We start from the raw sequence: 25,817 nt of genomic DNA on the forward strand, positions 1-25,817 counted from the left end.
TATAAGTCACCAAGCGATGTAGAAGTGCCATGACCTTAGTGCTACAAAGTGTTCGCCTGAACCGGTTAATCCCTGCCAAAGTACACACAATCGCCCCACGTCCCAATGGTGCCCTCTACCTCCTGCGTTCTCTTTTATTTAAGTGGAAGGATGTCATCTTACCCACTTACGCACAGTGGCTCAGGGATATTATGTCCTGTTTGTCCCTGGAAAAGTTTTACTACTCAATCCGTGATCCTTCACTTTTTTCATATAAATTCAGTTTAATCTTTTCTCATTAGTCTTATTCCTTCTTTTTCTTTTTCTTTTTTAAATATGCTGGTGTCTAGCCTTTATTAGACATGTATGGCTGGCTTGAAGGTAGGGATAGGGAGGGTGGGAGGTGTAGAGATTTTTAAGGGGTTTATACATACAGTACAAGTGTGCCTTGAAACACACACTACATGTTTATTTTATGTTTTTGTTTGAAATTTGATAAAAATATTGTTGATTTCAAAATTACCTGGCTTGCCAAAATTAATGCAGTTCTCCAGTGTTCTCACATAGTCACTGTCACTCAGCTTGATAACAAACAGGTTGTTGTCCTTCTCCATATTCTTTACCCACTTGTTTGCTTGGCCCTGTGGGTCGATCATCAGAGGCCAACGCCTTGCATTCCTGTAGAGAAGGGATGCAAGACAAACATGTTGGGGACATTTCATGACCTTGTAAAAATCTTAAGAATCTTTTGCTTAAGAATTTTTTGATTGTCATGCACCCACAGACAGAAATGAACTAAGCTTCCCCCCCTTCTTTCTTCCATCCCCCTTTTCCCCTTCTTCCCCAATTTGCTATTCCCCAATGCTAATGCACTGAACACTTTACATCCATGACTGAAAAGACAATTTCTATAATTTGTGCAATACTTTCTTCTATTTGACAATACCTGTTTGCACTGCACTGTTTACACCATCCAAGTTCCACTGCACATATATTCTATTGTATATATTGTTATATTTATATTTTCATGGAATTATCTTTTTTGTTTATTCTCACATTTTCTTTATTGCTGCTAACCCATGACGGATACCAAACAAATGCCACTGTATTAATATAATGACAATAAAATCTCTTTATGTAGTTTCAGCTCTTTACGGGTCATACCGAAAGTCAATATCAAGTCTTAAGAGTCACATGGGTGCTGAATACAGGAGTCCATAAAATGCAATAACAGGCAAATACATGATCAGAATTACATTTCCTGTATATTTCGGTTTGAGAAAGTACATACGAGATAATGATGGCACTGTCAATGGAGAAACTATCCGATGGAAGACCAGCGATGTTCCAGCTTCTGATTTTTACAGGATTTCCCAAAGAACGCTTCATGGACACAATTTTAGAGCAGGGGATCCCTCTGGCCTTACACAGCTCGATCCATTCTTCTGTAGCACTCTACAAATGCACATCCAAATAAACATTTTTTTTTTTTTCAAAATGTTTATATAAAATGTGAAACCTTGAACAGCATTATTAATTCCATTATGTACAAAAAAAAGTTAAAGTATACCCTCCTGTACCCTTAATCACAACTCTAAGTATACAACATCATCCTACAACAGCCTTCGATGTATTTTTCCTAGGATGTGGGGCCCATCAAACAAGACATGAAATAAAGAACCTGGCTGAGTTGTCAGAATAGGTGCAGACCCAAAAGCAGGACACAACAGAATCAGAGGGTGATTTATAAACTTTTTATAAAAGATGTTAAAACAAGGGGGATTCAATAACTGCTGGTAATTGTTCCCACAACAGGGATTCGGGGAATAGACTGCAATAGGTAACTAGAGTAGGAGGTGAGCAGCACAGTAAGACAAGGAGACCTGCACACAGGGAGAGGCTCAGTTGTGGGACACATATTGGGTTTAGAGAAATAAAGTTGTAATGATACACCTGACACTAAATCTCTGAAGCTCATGCCTCAAAGAAATGCAGTTTCCAAATAAAACCTTTTTTCGGGGGGGGGGGCACCATTTCTTTGAAGCTTCAACTGGCTTTAATAAAGACTCATCATAGACAATCAACATAGACAATCAACACACTGTGCACCTCTAGAATTATTTTTTAATGGAACCACCAAGAAAGAGAAGGACTTTCCTTATTTGGGTTACATTTTAAAGTAATTTCTTCTGAATTAGGTTATTATATATATTATATTAGTCTGAATTAGTCAGGGTGGTTTTCTCTCTATTTGATGAGATTGGGTGGGTATTTTGTTATTCACTTGTTTTTTATTTAAAGGCTAAGAGATAGAAGTTATAGGCACAAAATGTCTTACATTTTGTGTAGAAACTAACATGTCATTGCAGTTGCAGAAAGGCAGAATTAAAAAGAAATGTATTTAAATAGTTTTAAGTTACATCTCTGAAAACATGACTCGTACATTATATTTTTCTCCTTTTTCCCCTCAAGCAACTTCTCATTTTTTTATTTATTTATGTTTGCTATGCCTTAAAGCAATGGCATACAGCAACATGTTACCATGCAATTCATGAGGATGGAAATCTCCAGAACCATATTATATAGCCTCAACTAGAACACTACAATTGTGATTATGACTGACACGTTTTTATTATGATACATTCACCCTGCCTTGCTGTGGATAAGGCTCTCATTGACCTTGATTGTGAAGGACTCAGCCATTTACAGTGGTTGATTATGATTAAGTTCATCTATGTTATCGATCCAGCCAACACTCTCACAAAAAGAGAAGTACGTATTACATTACTGGGAATAAATATTATGCAGCCAATTGTGCTGTTATCTAGATTCTAAAGGCTATGATGTAGAAGAGATATAACATAGCAAAGGAGAAGTCAAAAGCCTTTTATTTCCTTAGCACAGACCTTGTTCCATTCATTAAAAAAAAAAAAATGTTAGCAATGGAGAAGCAATAAAATGAATGGCTCCTTTTCATCAGAAAAACGGTTTCAGGCTTATCCCATTAATGTACAATATACAGTATGATTCACTATACAGTGTATAGTACAGTAGAACAGTAAAAGAATTTCAATAAATTTTGACTTGGAAAACGAACAAGTCTTGGTTTACAAAATTATCATGTATTATGCATGCTCGTCACTTGATCAAAACTAAGCCAACGGATTTTATCTCTCTTGCGCCGCGGATTGTGGGTAATCGTCTCCCCTGCTGGGTCTTAGTGCGCATCTCGTACTGGTATAATCAACATTTGTGCATGCGTGTACTGTTTACTATAAAACTGTGATCATGTGTGTGTGTAAAACATATTTTGTGTTTGTATGCGTGTATGTACAGCGCGTGTAAAAAAAAAAAAAAAAAGGCAGTTAGAGAGGTTAAAGATCCATTTTTTCTCTTCTCTCTTTTTTTTGACTTTCGGTATGCTCTTTGTGTCTAGTATTGATGAAACAAATACCTCTTGAGTTTTGTTACTTGACAGATATATGCCTGCACAGTGTGTGTGTATGTGTGTGTTTTTGTTCGTGTGTGTGTCTGTACCTGTCTATAACTCAATGTAAAAACTCCGAGGTAGGCTACTATAGCAGCGGAGATGAGAATATCTCCAGTTAGATTGATGTAGAGTTCTCCCAGGCTCTGTGCTGTCTCAGTCCAACGTGTCTTCTCTCCTCCTAAACCGCCAGTCAGCTGTTCTGCTCTCTCCAGCTTCTTACTACACAGGGCCACCTATCATATCACATTACATTATTTGGCCCAAACCTTTTATAATATAGTAACATTTGATCCTTTAACAAAAGCATCAGACATGGGGGACTTGTTCATCCTGGCAAAGAGGCTCTAAAAGGCTTGATAAAAAATAGAAATATTTAATATTTTTGTAGCATTTGGGCAAAAGATAGACATTGCATATGATGTTCAATATGCTATAAGGAGCATGGAATAAAAATATATAAAAATAACTTAACTGTACCGCCAATAACCAAATCAGGGTTTGTATTGTTTAAAAATATAGGTAATTTATAGCTCATAATGAAATTATTAAATTTTTTTATTATTATTATAAATTATATTACTTTATGCTTTGGTCTATTGGGGCCGGATTGGTGCTAGGAATGGAGCTTGACACTCTGGATGTAGTGTTAAAGAGGATACGATCAATCTTAAACAATTCTTCTCTCCGACCAAAGGAGCAAATTCAGCCAGATATAGATTACCACCAATTGTTCTATAGAACACTACAAGAGATATTTTCATCTAATGGCCAATCTTCTTGGGCCAAACCACTTTTCAAGTGCAATTTATGATTTACATGTTTAATTTACCCGTGCAATATTTATTTACCAGTGCTCTTGGGCAATACCACTGTCAAGTGCAAGTTCTGATTTACCCATATACAGTGGTGTGAAAAACTATTTGCCCCCTTCCTGATTTATTATTCTTTTGCATGTTTGTCACACAAAATGTTTCTAATCATCAAACACATTTAACTATTAGTCAAAGATAACACAAGTAAACACAAAATGCAGTTTTTTTAAATGATGGTTATTATTATTTAGGGAGAAAAAAAATCCAAACCTACATGGCCCTGTGTGAAAAAGTAATTGCCCCCTAAACCTAATAACTGGTTGGGCCACCCTTAGCAGCAATAACTGCAATCAAGCGTTTGCCATAACTTGCAACGAGTCTTTTACAGCACTCTGGAGGAATTTTGGCCCACTCATCTTTGCAGAATTGTTGTAATTTAGCTTTATTTGAGGGTTTTCTAGCATGAACCGCCTTTTTAAGGTCATGCCACAACATCTCAATAGGATTTAGGTCAGGACTTTGACTAGGCCACTCCAAAGTCTTCATTTTGTTTTTCTTTAGTCATTTAGAGGTGGATTTGCTGGTGTGTTTTGGGTCATTGTCCTGCTGCAGCACCCAAGATCGCTTCAGCTTGAGTTGATGCACAGATGGCCGGACATTCTCCTTCAGGATTTTTTGGTAGACAGTAGAATTCATGGTTCCATCTATCACAGCAAGCCTTCCAGGTCCTGAAGCAGCAAAACAACCCCAGACCATCACACTACCACCACCATATTTTACTGTTGGTATGATGTTCTTTTTCTGAAATGCTGTGTTACTTTTACGCCAGATGTAACGGGACACGCACCTTCCAAAAAGTTCAACTTTTGTCTCGTCAGTCCACAAGGTATTTTCCCAAAAGTCTTGGCAATCATTGAGATGTTTTTTAGCAAAATTGAGATGAGCCTTAATGTTCTTTTTGCTTAAAAAGTGGTTTGCACCTTGGAAATCTGCCATGCAGGCCGTTTTTGCCCAGTCTCTTTCTTTAGGTGGAGTCGTGAACACTGACCTTAATTGAGGCAAGTGAGGCCTGCAGTTCTTTAGATGTTGTCCTGGAGGTAACATCCTCTCGGATGAGTTGTCTCTGCGCTCTTGGGGTAATTTTGGTTGGCCGGCCACTCCTGGGAAGGTTCACCCTGTGTTCCATGTTTTTGCCATTTGTGGATAATGGCTCTCACTGTGGTTCGCTGGAGTCCCAAAGCTTTAGAAATGGCTTTATAACCTTTACCAGACTGATAGATCTCAATTACTTTTGTTCTCATTTGTTCCTGATTTTCTTTGGATCTTGGCATGATGCCTAGCTTTTGAGGTGCTTTTGGTCTACTTCTCTGTGTCAGGTAGCTCCTATTTAAGTGATTTCTTGATTGAAACAGGTGTGGCAGTAATCAGGCCTAGGGGTGACTACAGAAATTGAACTCAGGTGTGATAACCTACAGTTTAGTTATTTTTTAACAAGGGGGGCAATCACTTTTTCACACAGGGCCATGTAGATTTGGAGTTTTTTTTCTCCCTTAATAACATAAACCTTCCTTTAAAAACTGCATTTTGTGTTCAATTATGTTATCTTTGACTAATAGTTAACGGTTTTTGATGAGCAAAACATTTAAGTGTGACAAACATGCAAAAGAATAAAAAATCAGGAAGGGGGCAAATAGTTTTTCACACCACTGTAAATTGTCCCTGTCACACGCCAACCAGATCAACCCAGCACCTCCAGACCCTAAACTCCACTCTGGCTTTTTAAGCACGCTGAAAGAACTATTTAGTGCCGCAGTATCTCACTTGTGTGCCTCGCGTTTATTTTGTCAAGCAAATTCGGTTTAACCTAGCCTGTTATCGACCCTGCCTGTTTCTTGGATTTCTCCCTTGTCTACGCTCCGGTACTTCTGTTATTGTCGGACTGATTTATGTGTATGACCTCGTATGCTCCCAGGACTTTGGATTTGTACTAACGATTTGGATTTGTTCGCTCCTGCTGCTAGAATTTCTTCGTCAACCGGCTCATCCTCCGACGCGACCCGAGTCTTCTGCATTAGAGCCCTCTCGTCTTCGCAGACCCGAAACGCCGCTGCATTCCACTCTCCAACCACTGTGTGCTAAGCGGATTGACCGAGAAAACGCTCACACAACCTGAGAGAATTCTCCGCGTTCAGCTTCTCTCCCAGTCACTAAGCACACAAAGTCACTTCTTCTCTTCCCTGCTCCTGCCACGCCTGTTAACCCAAGCCTCAGCATATTCAATAAAGAATTAAAAAGACACTATCTTTTACCAATTTATTCACTGTTCGTCTGCTATTGGGTTCATCTCTGTTCAGTCACCTGAGAGTATACTGTGGCCATGACGGACCCAGCGGACGCTTCTCGCTTCAGACATAGCCCTCAAACCAGGCTCCAGCTCAGGTCTAGTGCCCGTTCTGATGCCCGCTTGCGCCAGACTGTTGCCCAACAAGGAGCCTTGATCAATTCTCAACAGCAGAGTCTCCAGCAGATCTCCCAGGCGCTGTCTCAGCTGTCAACTCAATTTCAACAGGTGTGCACTGCTCTCCCTTCTACTTCGACACCCCTGGCTCGGCACAAACCGTGTCTCCCCAATCCCCAACCGTACAATGGTGATCCTGGAACATGTCGTTCCTTCCTGTCTTCCTGTCCTCTCTGCCACTGGAGCTCCAGCCCTTTAACCTTTCCCACCGAACGCTCTAAGGTGGCTTATAACATCACCCTTCTCACAGACAGAGCCCCTGAGTGGGGGACTGCTGTCTGGGATGCTAACAACATTTGTTGTGCCACCTTTAGTGCCTTCACTGAGAAGATGAGGAGAGTCTTTGATCAGTTGCAATTCTTTTGCCCCAACCACCCCCGCCGGCTCTCCGGCCGAACCCATGCAGATCGGGCAAACCCAGATCTCACCGGACGAGCGACAACGTCAGACGAGGGCGTGCCTCCAGTGCCTGGCTCATCCGCCATAACCCACAAATAGACTGGCAAAACAACGCCATCCTGGGATGGAGCCCCTCTGTCTAGCCTCATGCCTCAAATCTGCACTCAGTCCCTCTCCAGTAACAATCTTTTCTGACGATTTCCCTGACATCTCCTCGGTCCCAAATGACTACGCAGATCTCAGAACGGTCTTTAGCAAGTCCTGGGCGACTTTTCTTTTACCACACTGACCCTACGATTGTGTCATCGACCTCCTTCTGGGGACGACTCCGCCCCAGGAACGCCTTAACTCACTCTCACAACATGAAAGGGAGGCCATGGACAAGTACATTTCCGAATCATTAGCCGCCAGCATCATCCGACCTTCATCATCCCCTGCCAGGGCTAGCTTCTTCTTTGTGGCCAAAAAAGACAGGTCCCTGCGTCCCTGTATTGACTATAGAGGCTTAACGACATTACTGTTAAAAACTGGTATCCCCTGATGTCAACCGCCTTTGACCTCCTGCAGGGGGCCCAAATCTTTACCAAGCTGGACCTCCGCTGTGCCTATCACTTGGTTAGAAACAGGGAGGGGGACAAGTGGAAGACCATCTTCAACACCCGTCCGGTCATTATGAATATCTTGTAATGCCTTTCGGATTAGCCAACGCTCCGGCAGTCTTCCAAGCCTTGGTCAACGACATCCTTAGGGAGTTCATCAATGTATTTGCATCCGTTTACCTGGATGACATCTTAATTATCTCCCGCTCCTTAGGGGAACATTCCAGACACGTTCGTCAGGTGTTTCAGAGGTTTCTAGAGAACCAGCTCTTCATCAAGGCTGGGAAGTGCAAATTTCATCGCAACTCCGTTTCTTTTCTGGGTTTCATAATTGCTCCTTCAAAGATCCAAATGGACCCCGCCAAGCTGCAAGCTGTCACTGACTGGCCCCTCCCAACCACCCGTAAAGACCTCCAGCACTTTTTGGGTTTCGTTTTACAGGTGATTTATTCGCGACTATAGCTTGGTAGCCATGCCACTCACCTCCATGACCTCAGTAAAAGGTCCTTTTGTCTGGACAGAACAAGCAGCCGAAGCATTTCGGGAACTGAAGAGTCGCTTTACTTCAGCTTTTAATTTCCAACAGCCTGATCCTTTCCTTCAGTTCGTAGTCGAGGATGGACGCCTCTGGACGCCTCAGATTCTGGAGTAGGGGCGGTATTATGACAACGGTCACCCAAGGACAACAAGCTACACCCCTGCTGTTTTTTCTTTCACTGACTTTCACCCACCAAAAGGAACTACGGCATTGATGATCGAGAACTAGTGGCGGTGAAACTGGCGTTAGAAGAATGGAGGCACTGACTAGAGGGGACTGAGACCCCGTTTCTGGTCTGGACGAACCACAAAAACCTGGAGTATCGCAGGACAGCCAAACGCCTCAATTCCCGGCAAGCGAGGTGGTCCCTATTTTTTTCTCGTTTTAATTTCTCCCTGTCCTACCGCCCAGGCTTAAAGAACACCAAACTGGATGCACTCTCCCGTCTGTTCTCACCAGCTCAGGATCAAGTATCCGAAGCTGCCATTTTTGGGCCGCATTACTGAACATCGAGTTGCGAGTCAAGACGGCGCTCAACCAAGAACCCGGCCCCCCAGAGACACCAACAGGCAAGCTCTTTGTCTCGGGGGCAGAACGACCTTGTGTCCTGGAATGGAGGCATGGCTCGAGGCTGCCCTGCCACCCGGGGGCAGCATGCACACTAGCCCTTGTCCAGCAATGCTCCTGGTGGCCCACCATGAAAGACGACATCCGCTGCTTTGTGAGTGCCTGCGATGTCTGCGCAAGGAATAAGACCAGCAATAAGCCGTCTGCTGGCCATCTAAGACCTATTCTAATCCCGCACAGACCCTGGTCCCACATAGCTCTTGATTTTGTCACCGGGCTCCCCGAGTCCGAGGGTCACACCTGCGTTCTTATGGTAGTGGACCGTTTCTCCTAGGCAGCTCACTTTGTTCCCCTGTCTAGTCTCCCCACCGCCAAGGAGACGGCGGAACTACTAGTCATTCATGTTTTCCAGCTTCATGGACTCCCAATGGACATTGTATCGGACAGTGGACCCTAGTTTGCTGCACAATTCTGGGCTCAAATTCATTAATTGTTATTTAATAATTGTTATTAATTGTTCGTCTGCTATTGGGTTAATCTCTGTTCAGTCACCTCAGAACTGCCCCTGACAGTCCCTTTACATATTGTATCTATACAATTTGTTAATGCCTAAATTTATTTACAACAGTGCCTATTGATTTAAAACCCTTTTTTACTGATACATAGACAAATGATTATTGTTGCTATTGTTATTATTCTGACTAACTTGATTTTCCAGTTCTGTTTTCTGGTTCTTGTTGTCCTCATAAGTGTTTTGAAGTTTCTCCAATTTATCCAGGACCTCTTTTAGAGCTGCCTGCTTTTTTCTGACGATCTCTGTGGCTAGCCTCACTTGAGCATCTGCTTCCTTAAACCTCTCTTGCTTAGGAGCCACAACTTTCGCAACCCTAATAGAGAAGACATTATTGGCATGATTTATTATAGCATTACCTCTTAAACTCCTCCAGTTAAACCATGCTGTTGGGACTATATATAGTAGGAATCATTCATTTAGTGGTATGATTTGGGATGGTTACTTGTCCATTTGTGTTATACACTTATCGTACTTAACTCACTTGTCGTAAGCATCCATAGCACAGACCCACTTGCAAAGGCCCTCAGCTGCAGTGGATGCTGACCGGATTTTCTCTGGGACAAAGTCAGGGTTGGAGATATATTTGTTGCGGATGATCGTCATGTAAGCAGGTGGAATGTTGTCTTTATTGTAGTCATGCAGACTCTGGAGGAACTTCATATCACCTAGAAGCTTCTTGGCTGGGCCCCAGAAGTCCTCAATTTTTTTGCCCGGGGTGGAAGGATCAGGAATGCGGTCAGGTTTTATGCCTTTGAGGATACAAATGGCCTCCATCACGAGTTTGACTCCAGCTGGAGGGTTTTTCATGGACTTCACCAGCGTAATATCCTACAGAGAAGCAGTCAAATTTTTAAGTAATCGCAATGTACTTACATGTATAGTATTTGTGTGTTATGTGTTTGCTTGCCTGTTGAGTAAGTGTATCAAGTGCGGACATAGCTGCCTGCAGGATGGGCATAGCAACAGCCAAGTCTGCATCACACTCATCTTTGATGGCCTTGGCAGCTGTGGCCTTTTCATTTGCCTCTGCTTCTTCCACACTAACAACCTTCTCTTTCTTGGTCACCTCCACAGATTCACGCTTAACCACCACCATTATTTCATCCACTTTTTTGCTAGCCAGATGGAGCTCAGGCTGGAGCGCCTCTAGGTTAAATTTCATGATGTCCACTTGAGCAGAAGCAGAGTTTAGCTTTTCCAGGCCAACTTCATAGCGTTCTTTCAGCTGCATTACCTCACTGGGAAGGAGAGGATAATATTTTCTTAAAGCAATATACATCATTAACCGTTTTCAGTCAGCTAATATTCTAAAATATAAATTTAGAACATACCTAAAGAAAAACATTCATGGACATTATTAAGATACTTACGCTCTCTTGGACTCCAGCAGGACTTTAAAGGTGGAGATGAGCTCCAGGTAGGAAGTTGGGGTGACGTAGTTGTGGCGCTGTAGCTCAACCAAAAAGCATTTTGAAAGATTGATGGTGGAAGTGTGAAATTTCTGGCACATATCTATGCAGCCAGTGCGGACATCATCTGTCATCTCGGTTTCCTCCAGGAACCGAGATGCCACAGCCTGTAGAGCATCATCGGGCCAGCTCTTTAGGGAAAAGTTCAAGAAACACGGTGAATTAACAACTGGTGGTTAAATGCTACTTACTACATGGACAAATGTTTGTGAACACCTGACCATCACACCCTCTTCTCTATTTAGTCTATAAAAAAAATAAATTCTGTTTGGCCTGAAGCCTGTGGTTTTTGGCCTGCTGCCATTGTGTGTGTGTGTCACGGGCATGTGGAAGTTCATAATAATGTTACAGTAGGCTTATTATCTTTTACATTATACTGTGACAGACTAATACTGTATATCTTCATTTAACTACCAGATCATTAGGTGGATGTATGTGGACAGAACTGTGGGTAACCTCTACTAAATATTAAAACCTTACAAACCCAAGCAGCACAGACACATGCAAGCAACTCAGCATAGGTCAATGACAATTAAAAATATATTTAAGGTGCCTACTTTTATATGGAAACCTTTCAGAAGTATGTTAACAGGTAGGGTTCAGACTTTAAACTGTGTATTTGGGTTTTCAGATATGTCAGGTCAAACAAAAGATATTATTTGTGAATTCAAGTATGTAATGTTATTCCAGCTGTTGTTGGTACATCCAGGAGACCTTTACAAAACAAATGTAATGCTTACCTGGAACCAGTCTATGGTGCAGCAGTTGATAAGTGCAGGAAAACGACGCAGACGTCCTCGGAAGGCGTCACCTATTGGACTCATGGCCAGAACCACATGCAACTGACTACGACATCGTTCTACAAACATGTTAAACAGTGCCAGAGAACTTCCATCTGTCTGCTTCTCCCGGTCTCGCTGGCGATCCACAGCCCGCATACGTTCACAGATCTCTTGCTTCTCGTCCACAGCGAAGAGATTGGGAACTTCACCGGTGTTGAGCAAATTGCTAACATCTTCAAGGAACGACTCCATCTTAATTTGAGTGTCGGTGAAAAGGAAGACTCCATGGGTATCCCCGAATGTTGATTTGCGCATAATTTGTTTAAGGTCATCACGCCATTCTGTCATGCCGTAACTCTTTGAGATTTCCACCTGAAAGAGCTCAGCTTCAGCCATGTGAGCCGCCAGCCGAGTCAGGGACTGCCGACCACTGCCTCCAACACCAACCAGGAGTGCATGACCCCGTGGCTGTTTTAGGATACGAGAAATCCTACAGACGTGCTCAATGGCAAATCGGAAGAGTACAAGTTTCATGGGAGCCTTGCTGATGTTGTTAAAGTCCTCTAAATGGGTCTCAACCACCCGCCGTAGATGATTGAGATCATTAACCTCAAGGTAGTTTCGGTCACCCTGTGTGTCGTGAAAGTCACAGAACATAAGGCTGCGCAAGTCATCTTCAGTTACGCGTCCATCAGAATCAAAGTCGAGGTGCTTGAAGAGCTGATGGAAATCCTCCTTTAGTTGAGACTTGCAAATCATTTCCAAGAAATCCACCATCAATTTACGGTCTGATGGGTCAACCAAGCGGTCATAAAAAACTCTCTGGACCTAAAACAATGCAGGCAGTATTTCAGAACTTTGTTTGAATTCTTTCAATATCCAAGAACAGGCCTCTAGTAAAATAATATTATAATAATTTTATTTTATTATTATTTATTTTATTATTTTGGGGGGGGATTTTGTACCAGATTTTTTCCCAGATTTTAATTCCTCCCTGTCACTAGGGGGCTCGCACATTAAGCTTTTACTACCACTCAGTCGGGTGGGCCGCAGTTTATCACGTGTTTCCTCCGACCCACGTGACTTCACCGATCGCATCTTTTCGAACTGCTTGCTCACGCACCATTGGGGGCAGCGTAACACACTCGGAGGACAGCGCTATCTGCTTCTTCTACTTGCGTGAACTTACAGACGCCCCTGATTGGCTGTAGAGCCGTGATCAATGTGGGGGCCCGAAGTACCTCTCATCCCTCCCCTGTAAAAGAGCTCGGCCAATCAGCTCTCTCTAGGCCTCCGGCTGTGAGAGGTTACAGCATCACCCGGTGATCGAACTCGCGATCTGCGGATGATAGGGCAAGCAGTTTACCTCTGCGCCACTCGGAGGTCCAATATTAAGGTCTTAAGCTTAATTTTATTTTTTATTATTCCTACCTCATGCACCCATAAGCGTTTAATAGCTTTGGGGTCATCTGCACTCTCTGGGCAAGATAAACAAATTCCCTGGATGACACGGGAGAAATCCCGCAGGTTGAAAAGATAATGTGACTTGTCTGGAGTAGGCAGCAAGTTCTTAGTTGCCCACTGATACACTGCCAGGGTCACACCCACGATCTGAGTTGTGAGTATGGCAAATGCTGCAGGAAAGGGATATCTAAAAAATGGCACACAAAATAATCAGAAAGTTCATAATTATATCCCAAAGTTGTGTCCCCATTCTAAGAAATTATTCTACTTAATATATAATCACTTACCAGATCTAACATTACACATTTAAAATAACTGAACAAGTGGAATACAGCTAAAAAATAAAAAAATTAAATCACTATAACTTGCGATAATACCACAGTCATTTACCGTATAGTTAAGTGCCAATCCAGAATTCTGAAGAAAATTGTTTGCATGGTCTTGTCATCAAATTCATTTATTGTTACTGTATTAAAATGCCGGAGGAAGCGAGGTGTCACTGGGCTTCTTCCACCACCTGAGAATTACAAAAAGACAAGAGGAAGTACATAAGTCACACATTTCTTTTCACAACAGTTGAAAAAACCAAGGAAAAAATAAATGTCACATAGTCACTGATCCTTGTTTTTTATTCACATTCTGTGTGAGATACCCAGTCTTACCAGGAGGCCCCATGGCACACATCAGCTGGATGTCTACCAGGTGGATTGTGGAACAGTCCTTCATGTCATACCAGTTCCAGTGGTCCAGCCACTGGCGCAGAAGCTCCACAGGAGGCTGAGCACCGTATGTCTCTCTTGCTGGCATATTCACATCATCCACAAATACCACCTACACAGAGAACACATTTAAGCATAAAAATGTGCTTCAGCACCCCAATGCCTGAACCATGCTAAAAGATTTATACAATCTTAGGCAGTGTTTAAACTGAGACCTCTAGCAAATCAAATACAGTTAAACTTTGGATTGTAAGTATAATTCATTCCGGAAGTGTGTTTGTACAGTATATCAAAGCAAATTTCCCTAAATTAAATTAACTTGCGCTTCACTTTTGAAAATAAGGGTTGCTGAAGTAAGCTGAGAGAATAGAGGAGAAAGATGGCTACGCACAAACACACACCTAGTCACATTGTTGTAGTAAACAGTACATGTGCACATGTATGTTGACCATATGAGTGTCGCATGCACACTGACACAGAGCATGGAAGATGATTACCCAGAATCCCACAGCGCTCGAGAGAGAAGAGCTATTGGCACAGTTGTTATCATGTGTCTTGGCAGACAAAGCGCATACATACTACTTGTATGTCAAGATCTTGCTTGTTTATCAAGTCGAAATTTATTATTGCTTATATATGAATTATATTTCTCATCTTGCAAAGTCCTCGCAGACCAAATTACTCACAATCCAGGGTTCCACTGTATCAAGATAAAAGATTTGCTTATTCTCTACTGTTGCCCAGACATAACTGGATTCTAGCTTGCTGAGTATATATTCTATCTAGAATGTATTGAAAATTTATACCATCTTTTGTCCGACTGGGGCACCAAATACTCCTTTGCGCCGTTTGTCCAGCTTGGACATGATGATATTCTGAGTCTGAGCGGCTGAGGTTTGGGCTGAAAAGTTGATGAGCAAAGGATTGTATATATCCTTGTTGAGCCGCTTTAACAAAAAGTCCTTAAGAGCGACAAAAAGAGTCAATTAATCTCACTAGACAGATTTGGACCAAGTTATGCAGATACAAAGAAATGTCAAAAGCCTGCAGGACTGTGAGTGCGAAGCCTCATTGGTGCTAAATGTATTTGAAACCACCAGTGGTGATGAAATGAATTAGGTGTAAATGGATGTAATGGTTGTACCACATAACCATTTTGCATGATTGTGCCACATACACAGTTCATCTAATCTAAAATTCAGCTAATTAACCATAAAAAACTTTTTTCACATTATAAACTATTATAAACATAATGACCAATCTTGACAACTGAAAATTAAATGTATATATTTATTGTATATTATATGTAGTCTTGTTATGATTGATCAAATTTTGATGGGCTGTTTTTATTCTCCTTAAAGAACTACACTATTATCCAAGGATATACTGTATATATTTTTTCCAGGCACGTACTGTGATGTACACGCTCTTGCCAGTTCCTGTGGGCCCCACAAAAATGGTGCACTTCTGGTGTGTGGTTAGCATCTCCATCAGAGTTGTATAGCGCACTGTATCTGCTGTGGGAACGATGATCTCATTGAACTGCACATCCTTGGGGATCCGTGGTGCCTGCTTTAGCTGTTCGATCCACATCTCCCATCTGCCTGGACCCTGGGTCAAATTACAGAGTTGAACAAAAATTTATTAACAAAAAATTGTAAACAGGTATTTACTTATCTAGTTAATAAACCTACAAAAGGGGTAGAAAAAAAAATAATCATTTGAGGTAATGAGCCTCATTACAGTTCGAATTGCACAAACTATATTAAGCTCCTAAGACATAAATTAAACCTAACAATAAACTATTGGGGTATAAAAACAAACCAAAAGGTTGGTTTTATAATTTACTTTAGGGTGACTTTAGGGTGGTTTTTTATTCTGTAACAGAATTTTATGTTTTATTTTTTTGCTTAAATAATAGACAGCAGCTTGATATCCTATCTTTACAGAGAACAACACTTTATTGTCATGACGTGGGTGTAATGGCTGATGGTGTTGCCGTGGGCTTACAAAGGGCAGGCATAAACGCAGAGGGTTTTCTTTCAAAATAAAGAGTCTTTTATTAACAAACTAACTAATTAGACAAAAACGAAACAGACAAAACACTGGCTCTGGAAACGTAACACACTGGGATTCTGAATATAAAATAAATATAAAATGAAATAAAGCAAACACCTACGAACTCTGGAAACTTTAAACAGTGAACACCTGCTAAATGTTAGAATGCTGGCTCTCACATACTGGAGCCATACGTTTAGGTTCTAATACTTGAGACATACATACAGGCTCTACTACCTGAGACAAACAGACAGGCTCTAATACCCATGACATACAGTACATACAGGCTCTAACACCCAAGACATAGATACAGGCTCTAATACCTGAGACATAGATACAGGCTTTAACACCTTAGACACACATATAAACTCAGTGTTAGACGCCTTACAGTAGGTATGCGATATGCTAAAGGCTTCGAAGCATATCTTAAACAAATAACACTAACTCAGACTTAGACAGACGCCAATACATTACGTAAACAGGTGACCAAAGCTCCCTAAAGTTGACTTAAACCTGGTACGCTTCTACGAGCGACTCACACACCCACGCTCCTATGAGCGGCACTCACTCACACTTCCTCACTCCCACGCTCCTAAAAGCAACACTCACACACACACACGCTCCTATGAGCGAACCTCACGCACACACACGCTCCTATGAGCGAACCTCACACACACACACGGTCCTAGTGTTAGACCTAGCTCTTTGCCCTTCTCCTGACAAAATATGTGTCATAATTACATTAAGGAAACCACAATTGTCAAACTGGAAACAAATCATTTCTGATGTTTATATGTTTAAAATAAATGACACTTTTCGATGGCAGGCAATGTTAAAATGCCAATGTTTTCTCGTCAAGATTTTACTAACCTTTTTGATGAAGTAATAATCATAGAGAGACCCCTCAGCAGGTAAGGGCACTGTGAGCTGCTTGCTGGGTGCCTCTATTTCCTCCAGGATGCCATGACTTGCTCTTGTGTTCTCAGACAGAGCACCTATAAGAAGCTCCCTTACTAGACCATCAAACTTTACTCTCCCAGGCTCTGTGCAGGTGGCACCCACCGACCACACCAGGCAGAACACAAAAATACCCTAGCCAAGAGAAAGAGACAGAATCAGTCAGTTTGACTTTAGTACATTATGAACATGCTAGACAACCTTGGCATACAAATTTAATTCATTCTAAAGGCGAGTTAGTAAAGTGAACTTTTATAGTACAATATGAATTTTCCCATAAAAAATTATTTAAATGCAGATGATCTATTCCGACCCAAAATATTACTACCATTACCAATTTACAACATTATAATCATATTTTTGCATCTAAAAACAACCAAAACATTTAGAAAAGTGTTAGACGCCTAACAGAAAAGACATGTAAATGAAGTAGAATATGAACTAATTTATTAATAACCTCAATTAACCTTAATGTGTGATTTCTCTTGGCACCGACTGCTTTTTTAGCATTGATTTTTCTTAATTTCCATAGAAATTGCCTACCTTTATTTTTTGGACCCATGGGGCTACACTAATTCTTGCACAAAATGCAAAAAAATCCACAAAAATCATGTTTTGAACAGCTCTTGGTCGCACACGCAACTTAGCTAGTGTTCGGCTCTGTTCATCCATTTGCAGAAGATTTCCTGGTGAAAATTCATAAGGGAAAGGCCAAGTTTCCACTCTATAACACACAAGGCAGTACTTGTGTGGTTAAGGTTTAAGTACTGTCTCACCTCAAGCCAGGAGCACACATCTCTCTCGCTCATGCCCTTCATCTGGCTTTCATCTTTAAACTCGTCCATCATGCAATCCATCAGGTTCATAAGGGAGCGTGCAAGGTTGGTGTCTGATGTTGGAGACAGCTCCTAATTTAGGTCATAAAACAGAAAGGACAGGAGGTAAGATCACTTAGAAGTGCTGTGAGAATGCTTAGAGGTATCACTGTCCCAAAACTGTAAAGATTAAAAGTTTTTTTATTGTATTTATTTCACTAAAAGCTGGAAAAACTTTGAAGTTCTAAACTGAAATTCTAATAAGTCCAAATACAAAACACATTTTCTTAAAAAAATAATAAATAAAAATCGGTTTTAAAGAGCTAATGTCAGTGGAGTACCTTGGTCCCTTTGCGTATAAGCTGTAAACAGGGGGGAAGCATGCGGTCGAAGAGGCCAGCGATTAGGTCTTTATGCGTGCTGCTTAGTGTGGATGGCAGGGTGTTGAGCCAGGAGATCATTAACGGCCTCCAGCCCAGCATATGAGGCTCCATGTAAATCATTCCACACCGAGACACCTGCACACAAACACCACCAGTTGTTAAATTGTGAAGTAGAAAAATGACCTTTTTAACTGTTTGACCTTTTTGTACAATTGCATATGACCTAAAATAAAAAAAAATAAAAAAATAAATAAGGAATATGAGATAAGAATATAATGAAAAAAGAAAAAGAAAATATTCAAAAAAAGGATACAAAATATGAAATATATACAAATATATAAATATAAAATTATACAAATATAGAAAATATAGAAATATTTTAGCTGTAAAATTTACAATATGTATACGTAATAAAGTACAATTGAAATTGAATTAAAATAGAAAAACAATGTCCAGTCATCGTGCAGAACAATGTGCAAATGTGTGTTAAATGTGCAGATGTCCATCTATGTGTAATGTGCAAAGTGATAAGTGGTGCAGGAGTAGAGAGTGTGTTATTGTGTATTAGATTGTGTGTATTGAGAGGACAAAGAAAGCAAATCAGATTGTTTATGCTTTTGTGGTGTTATGATTGAGAGTTGTAGGGCCTCATACCGTGGCAGGTGAAGCCACCTCCAGATCCATGGGTTCAAAAATGAGGCTCATTTGAGGAGACATTTGGATGATCTCACCACTCATCAGGCACAGTTTCTTATTGTCATCAAGTACTGTGTTCATGTTCTCAATCCACACAGCATCCACAGGGCCATCAAAGATCAACCACTTCCTGTCTGGAGTCTAAAGAAAAGAATAATAGTGTTTGTTGCTGGACCAGCAGGCTAACTCTCATTGGTAAAATATGCAAACGTAGTCTTGCTTGCTAACCCTAGGTAGCAAGCAGTGGGTGAGACCAGGTTTCTTAAAAATACTAATTAGATTAATGGATGTGGAAGGAGACACTATAATTTACTAACTAAATTAAATATAAACTGCCCTTTTAAGGTAACCTTAACAACGTCATTGTCTTAAACCATTGAAAAAACATAAAATTATTTAAGCTTAAGACTTTTGCTCAGTAGGGTATGTCTGAAAGTTTTATTTATCAAAAGCGTCTCTGTGACAATGTATATATTTTTTACAGCACTATATAATTTAAATTGAGAAACGACATGATACAGACATTTTTTCGTAAGTAAAGAATGGTTACATACATATAGTAACATATAGTATAGTCCATGGCCCGGTTTTCCGAAAGTTTCTTATTGTTAAGTAGTTCTTAAGTTGTACCTTAACCTCTCTCTTAACTCTCTTATGGTGCGATTCTCGAAACGTTGGTACTCTAAGTATATCTTAGGTAAGTGACACAATTGTAAGGTTGGTCTGGACCAACCCTAACTCACTCTTAGGGTTGTTTCAGCTCAAGACGCTAGTTATCGCCACTGAGTATCAGTCTTTTTAAATTAGCGGTGTATGCAAGCACATTATGGCACGTTATCAAAGTCCTATTAATAACGTATATACTGTAGGCCTGTTTAATAATTTATTTTAATTTTATATCAGAACTACTTAAGTGACTTTTAATTAGCCTATTTCATAATGAGATTATCGCATTAAAATTGACAATCACTTTTAATATTTAAAAGTGTAAAAATGTATATGTAAAAATTTTGTATTAGACAAAATTTCAGACCTTTCAACATTTTGCCTAAGGTGACTATTTAAAAAAAGTTTCGCCTTCCAAGGCAACAGATTATGGAACTTCTTGACCTGCTTAGACCTGCACTTGCGGGCCAACACGCCGTACTTACACTCTACGTCCCGATGTCCATCTGCTTGCTGCTTTTTGTTTAAAATATGTTTCATTGATCATTAGCCATCATCCATGACTGGATGGACTTTTTTTTTGACACATTTTATTTTATGATGAAATTCTATTTAGTTAAATGGAAAAATTAACCTGGGAGTTTCAAACCCCGCATGCATTTTTCTGAGTGGTTTTAATGTAAAACCTCTATTCTTTCATCTTATCGTATTTATTTTATAAGTGCGCTATACAACCCCAACCACTAACATGCTGCTCCTAAAATTGTATAGGTCTACACATTAGAATATCTCCGTCAAAAGCTAACTAAAGAAAAAGTATAAAAGACCGCAGCTGTTTGTCAATCAACTATGATTGTATACCCGGTTCGTTTCACCGCCGCTACAGGTTAAATGAGAATATTAGACAGTTCAGTTGGTGATTTAATTTATATATTTGGCTATTATGGCATGCTTTTGTTAAGTTAACCCATGTCGAAATAAACGCTACTGGAAGAATTTTGTGCAATGTTTAATTTGCATAGAAAGTCTTTCTTAACACTGTCATGCAAAAGGAGTCAAAAATCGATTCCTGAGCAATTGATGTCAGCTAATTCAGTACCATCACTGTAGACAGCGCCTTGTAACATGGGACGTAAGAGGCAGCGACTTAGGAAGACTTCTAAAGGACAGTTCGGGAAACACACTTAGAAAAGTAAACAAGTTATGTAAGGAAGACTAGGTAAGAAGTCTTATTAGCGCACTAGGAGTGTTCGTTATCAGGAAACCGGGCCCATATTTAATTTTTTTTTTCTTTTAATGCTTTCGTATGCAAAGAAGATGTAAGCGCACATTTTAATCATGAAATCCCCTATAATATTGTACCTGAGAGGTGGCGAAGTCTCTGTAGCTCACAGCAAGTATACCATCTGACCACTCGTGAGAGACAGGGTCAAACTGACCATACAGCTGACCCATTGTGATAGACTTGGGGTTGATAACAGTGATCTGAACCTTGTTTTCATCCATCAGACCCTGGATTGAAAAAAAAATATATAATAATAATAAATATTTACTACGTAGTTTCGGATTTTAAGAACATTTCTATGAGGGGGGGAAAAAGCTGAAACTAGATGGTTTCTCCTTAGAACTGGCAGTTAAAATCATTGTAGGGTATGCGTTTTCCTTTATACGTTTCTAAGCAAATATTGTAACTGACACCACAATATTAAGTTGTATGTTTATTATACAATTAAAATTTCCCCTTCCTGTTGATTTCAAAGCTAGCTTTGGGGAATAACAAGATGTAACCTTTTCACAGACATCATGCAAGGCACCAGCGAGGACTCGATAGGCACATGTCTTCCCTCCAAATGGTTCTCCCACCATCATGAAGCCATGACGCACTATCATCATCTCAAAAATCTGCAGGATCTTCTCTGTAAAGAAATCGGACATCTGCAGGTTCATCTTCTCACAGTTCTCGCTTATGGCCTCCAGCAGGACAGTGTAGTCCGATTTGGGCAGTTTTATACCAGGGAAAAGATCTGAAGTGATTCCCTACAGAAGATTAGCCAAGCAAATAGGGATAAGGAGTCAGAAAAAAGGTAGAGAAAGAAGTCAAATGGTGAGAAATTAAAATCTGAATTCTAATGTTCAGACAAAAATTTTATTTAAAACAATAGTAATTATTAAGCATCTCCTTTAATGTAAGTATAAATGTAGCTGACTGCTATTCAAATTCAAATTCAAATTTTATTTGTCACATACACAGTCATACACAGTACGATATGCAGTGAAATGCTTAGACAACTGCTCGTGACCTATTTTGGTTAAAATAGTTAAAACTTAGCTGAGCTACTGCAGATAATCATACAGTCTATTTTAAAAGCATACACCCTGGCATCACTGTACAGGTAAAGCATGTTGAACTGTGACATTGTAAACATGTTGATGCATTTTTTACCTCAAACAGTGGCAGGTCATGGGCCAAAAATTTAGGAAGGTTTACATCGATGATGGACCTCAGCAGAAGAATGTCCTCATTCTCGTCCGGATACTTAAGCTATGACATTTCAAACACAAAGCAAACACAGACAGAATTTTGAAGATAAAATAAGCAAATGGTGTAGGAACAGAATATTTTGACAGACAATGTAGTCCTCTCAGATTCATATATTACGTATGTATTGATCAAGTTTGCTTACCTTCACGTTTCCAGCAGCGGTGAGGACAGATTTGACGGCCCTCATACCATAATCATAGTGGCTCTGAGAGGACAGCTGCTCGGAGCAGAGGCGATACGTGGCCACAATCTTTCTTGAGAGCGGTCGAGCGGTTACAAAACCACAAGAGTACAGCACAATCTCAGCGATCAGGGCGTAATCTGGCACCATCATGGCCACAGGGCGGAACAGGGCCTGATGCATTTGAAGATTTGAAAAAATGTGTTTTAATAGTTTTACACTGACTGGCTTTAAATTCACAGAAACATCTACTTTATGGATAAACATACTTGTAATGATAAATTTGTAATAATAAATGTATGTGCACTTCCAAGCAACACATGATTCAGGCAAAATATATGTACAGGACAGCTAAAATGGCATATTATATGACGTATAAATATATTAAAAGGATCATATTAGTAAAATAAGATTTGTAAATTTAATATACAGGTCATACCTTCAAGTTATCAGGCAGTTCAGAGCGGCCAGCATATCCAGGATTCATAGTGATGAAGACAGCGCAAGTCGGGTCGAGCTTTAACTCTGTACCCTCAAACATCAGCATCTCGCAATGGTTTGCGATTCCTACACAGAGACATGAATTTCTTAAAGCTTTAACAGACACAATGCTAACGGGGCCAAAATATCTATTTGAATAAGGGCATAATCAGTATCATATAGTTCTAAACAGGACCATTATTTCATTTAGGTCTCTATTTAGTTAAAATTAAAGTGGTTCTGATCTTTAAAACCAGGATTTCCCTTTGTGATATCTATCATTCTTTCTATAAAATTGTAGTAATAATTTAAGCAATAACTTATTTAACCCAATCAAACATATTTAAATGAATGACTATACAACCTGATACATAGATTGAGGTTGCAAGTTGCATCTTTTGGTCCTATACAGAATGTGCATATGATTATGTAAACAGGCACTCTACACACCTCTCTGAATGGTGAAAATTTGTTGTGCCACCACAGACAACACCTCCAGGTCAATACGATTGAACTCGTCAAAGCATGCCCAAGCACCACAAGCTAGCAAGCCCTACAACAAGCAGATAAAATCCATAAACAAATCAACAACAATACCCTAGGGGACTTAAAGCTGTTCTGTAAAACTTTCATTTTCTGATTTATTTATCACTTATTATGCTAATATGAAGATTATTTAAAAGGTGCTACTTTAATTTAAGCATTCTGCTAGGTAAAGTAAATTTTTACAAGGAATCAGACATATAGTAGAACTGAATTGTCACCCTTGGCTTTTACTCATCAGAGACATTTCATTCATCATTCATTCATTTAATTATTATCTAGACACTTTTTCTCACACAAACACACTTCCAAATATTTTCTTTTATTTTCTTGCTGCTTTGAGACAATGACCATTGTTAAAAGCGCTATATAAATAAAATTTAATTGAATTGAATTGAAAGCATGTTTGTTATTATATCAACGTAAGTGAGAAAAAGATCCTAATTCAACAAAAATTCATAAGGTCACTGACCTTGAAGAACTTTCCAAGGGCAATGTAGTCAAGGCCATCAGAGCAGTTGAAGACGACACACTGCTTAGCCACAGCCTTGGCCAGATCTTTAGTAGTCTCAGTTTTCCCTGTACCTGCTGGGCCTTCAGGAGCTCCTCCTAAATGCAGGTGCAGCGCTCCAAAAAGTGTTCTAGGGACAAAGACATGCACAGTTATAATCTGGCAAGATGGTTGAAAATGAATCAAATAATGTATATAACATTTTTTTTGTTATTTTGGGAATTACAAAGATTTATTACCAAAGTCAAAGATAAACTTTTTTTTTTATTTTTTTTTACAGTTAGTCTGAAAAACAAAAAATCAATGCAACAAACAAACGCAAATCAATGTGTTTATGTTAAAAAAACATAAAAACCATTTATGTTACTGTATAATATTGTGCCTATCATCAGATCAGCGTTAAATTATACCTATAGCAAGAACAAAAAGACTAAAAAAAATTATATTTTACATGCAAATGTAATCATTTTTAATCAAATTCTTTAAAATTTGGTCCTAATATTGTCCAAACATACAGTATACTGTAGCTAGTATAAAAGCTATATCCTTTTGCTTAAAAAACTTTAATCATGGGTTTGATATATTTTAGAGATTGTAAGTTACAAAATTAAAGTAAAAGAAATACAACGACCACAAAAATAAGCAAAGTTATGCTGAAATGCCTTTACAGAGGAATGTAAAGGACAAACCACTGCATTGTGTAATTAGAATTTAGATCAAAGTTGTTCTGACCTGTAACAGCGATCAGTGAGAGGGGTAATGACCAAACGTGGTGTGTTACCCAAGTACTCATAGCCATAAGCCAGGCCGGCATTAATCATTTTGGTCTGGAGTTGGTCCTCCTGTATGAACGAAAAAATGAGTCTTTCACAGATATGCCTTACTCATATCATAATATGGGGAGAGATAAAACCCTAAATAATATCAAAATGATTAATAATACTGTATTGCAAAGTTTTGTTTTTTTTGTATTGCTGATTTAGAATTTACACAATGCTGGCTTTAAGCAAACAGGTTGCACAAACTCACAATCCAGTAATAGCGCAGCTGGCTGAGCCACTCAAAGTTGTTCTCGTCGTCTACACCGAGATGAACAAGCGAGGCCAAAACATCACGTGCGTGCACATCCAACACAACCAACGCTCCCAGAGTCACTCGGTTCTGTTTGGACAGTTTCCCACGTACGAGCCCTACTATGTCCTCGATCTGTTTGTTGTTCTGATCCAAATAGGCCTTCAGAGCCTAAGAAAGAATGGAGCAGAACTTTTCGGACTAAATTCTAGACTTATAAACATAAAGGACAATATACAAAGGGAAACAAAAAAATCTACATACACTTTAACAGGAAAAAATGTATGGCTCTTTTCTGATGATTATATAATAGCATTAAAGATGGTGTGTTAACTGGTATCTTTAGATGAAACATAGAACTACACAAGTTCATAATACAAATTTTAAAGAAAGGGAATACATATCAACTGTTGAAGTGTGTATACATTTTTAGGGCAATCTGTGTGTGTGTGTACTGTACAGTACAGTATATGCACATCTGTGTGTGGTACAGACCTGTGGTCCCTTTGCCAAGGCTTCATGGATGTGTTTGGTCCAGTATACCTGAGACACACACAGTACTGTCTGACCTGGCCAGGCTCTCACCCAGTCATTACGCTGATCTTTAGGGTACGCCTCAAGCGCCTCAGTTATCACCTGCAAATCACAACCAAATACAAGTTTATTTAAATATAAAAACTTTTATTACTCTCATACAAATATACATCCAAGCATAAACTAAAATAGAATCAATCCCAACTGAAACTGTCTGGTACCTTGTGTAGCGATTTCAGCATGCCACTCTCCAGCTGGGAGAGCCAAATCTCGACTTGGCCGTGGGCTTCAGAAGTAGAGATGATGTCCACCAGTTCCACCATCTCTCCCTCGCTGCTCTTCATGTGTGTGATGTCCAGCTCATCAGTAAACACAACTCTGGCAATGCCCTCAAAACACTTTTTCAGGTGAGGCTGAACTCTGGAGGACGTACAATAAAATACAGAATAGGTCTAAGGCCTTATCTACTG

At 39.9% G+C, this 25,817-nt stretch overlaps 1 protein-coding gene across 1 annotated transcript in view; it reads right to left on the bottom strand.

Annotated features, from left to right (window-relative positions):
• Window positions 1-25,817, bottom strand: part of LOC128524003 (dynein axonemal heavy chain 7-like) — an 85,750-nt gene that overhangs the window by 33,754 nt on the left and 26,179 nt on the right. Inside the window, exons 18-45 of the mRNA XM_053496264.1 lie at window positions 25,569-25,767; window positions 25,309-25,449; window positions 24,772-24,984; window positions 24,475-24,584; window positions 23,704-23,872; window positions 23,139-23,241; window positions 22,648-22,775; window positions 22,170-22,382; window positions 21,929-22,027; window positions 21,274-21,522; window positions 20,848-20,997; window positions 18,778-18,960; window positions 18,082-18,258; window positions 17,702-17,833; window positions 16,839-17,060; window positions 15,324-15,521; window positions 14,717-14,872; window positions 13,854-14,022; window positions 13,582-13,708; window positions 13,159-13,378; window positions 11,686-12,555; window positions 10,847-11,076; window positions 10,384-10,714; window positions 9,958-10,304; window positions 9,609-9,789; window positions 3,517-3,702; window positions 1,271-1,434; window positions 503-657 (exon numbers count right to left, since the gene is read on the bottom strand). Of these exons, the coding sequence (XP_053352239.1) occupies window positions 503-657; window positions 1,271-1,434; window positions 3,517-3,702; window positions 9,609-9,789; window positions 9,958-10,304; window positions 10,384-10,714; window positions 10,847-11,076; window positions 11,686-12,555; window positions 13,159-13,378; window positions 13,582-13,708; window positions 13,854-14,022; window positions 14,717-14,872; window positions 15,324-15,521; window positions 16,839-17,060; window positions 17,702-17,833; window positions 18,082-18,258; window positions 18,778-18,960; window positions 20,848-20,997; window positions 21,274-21,522; window positions 21,929-22,027; window positions 22,170-22,382; window positions 22,648-22,775; window positions 23,139-23,241; window positions 23,704-23,872; window positions 24,475-24,584; window positions 24,772-24,984; window positions 25,309-25,449; window positions 25,569-25,767 (5,822 nt within the window). The remainder of the gene's footprint in view (window positions 1-502; window positions 658-1,270; window positions 1,435-3,516; window positions 3,703-9,608; window positions 9,790-9,957; window positions 10,305-10,383; window positions 10,715-10,846; window positions 11,077-11,685; window positions 12,556-13,158; window positions 13,379-13,581; window positions 13,709-13,853; window positions 14,023-14,716; window positions 14,873-15,323; window positions 15,522-16,838; window positions 17,061-17,701; window positions 17,834-18,081; window positions 18,259-18,777; window positions 18,961-20,847; window positions 20,998-21,273; window positions 21,523-21,928; window positions 22,028-22,169; window positions 22,383-22,647; window positions 22,776-23,138; window positions 23,242-23,703; window positions 23,873-24,474; window positions 24,585-24,771; window positions 24,985-25,308; window positions 25,450-25,568; window positions 25,768-25,817) is intronic.

Source organism: Clarias gariepinus, chromosome 5 (genome assembly GCF_024256425.1).
Source record: "Clarias gariepinus isolate MV-2021 ecotype Netherlands chromosome 5, CGAR_prim_01v2, whole genome shotgun sequence".
NCBI classification, from domain to species: Eukaryota; Metazoa; Chordata; class Actinopteri; order Siluriformes; family Clariidae; genus Clarias; species Clarias gariepinus.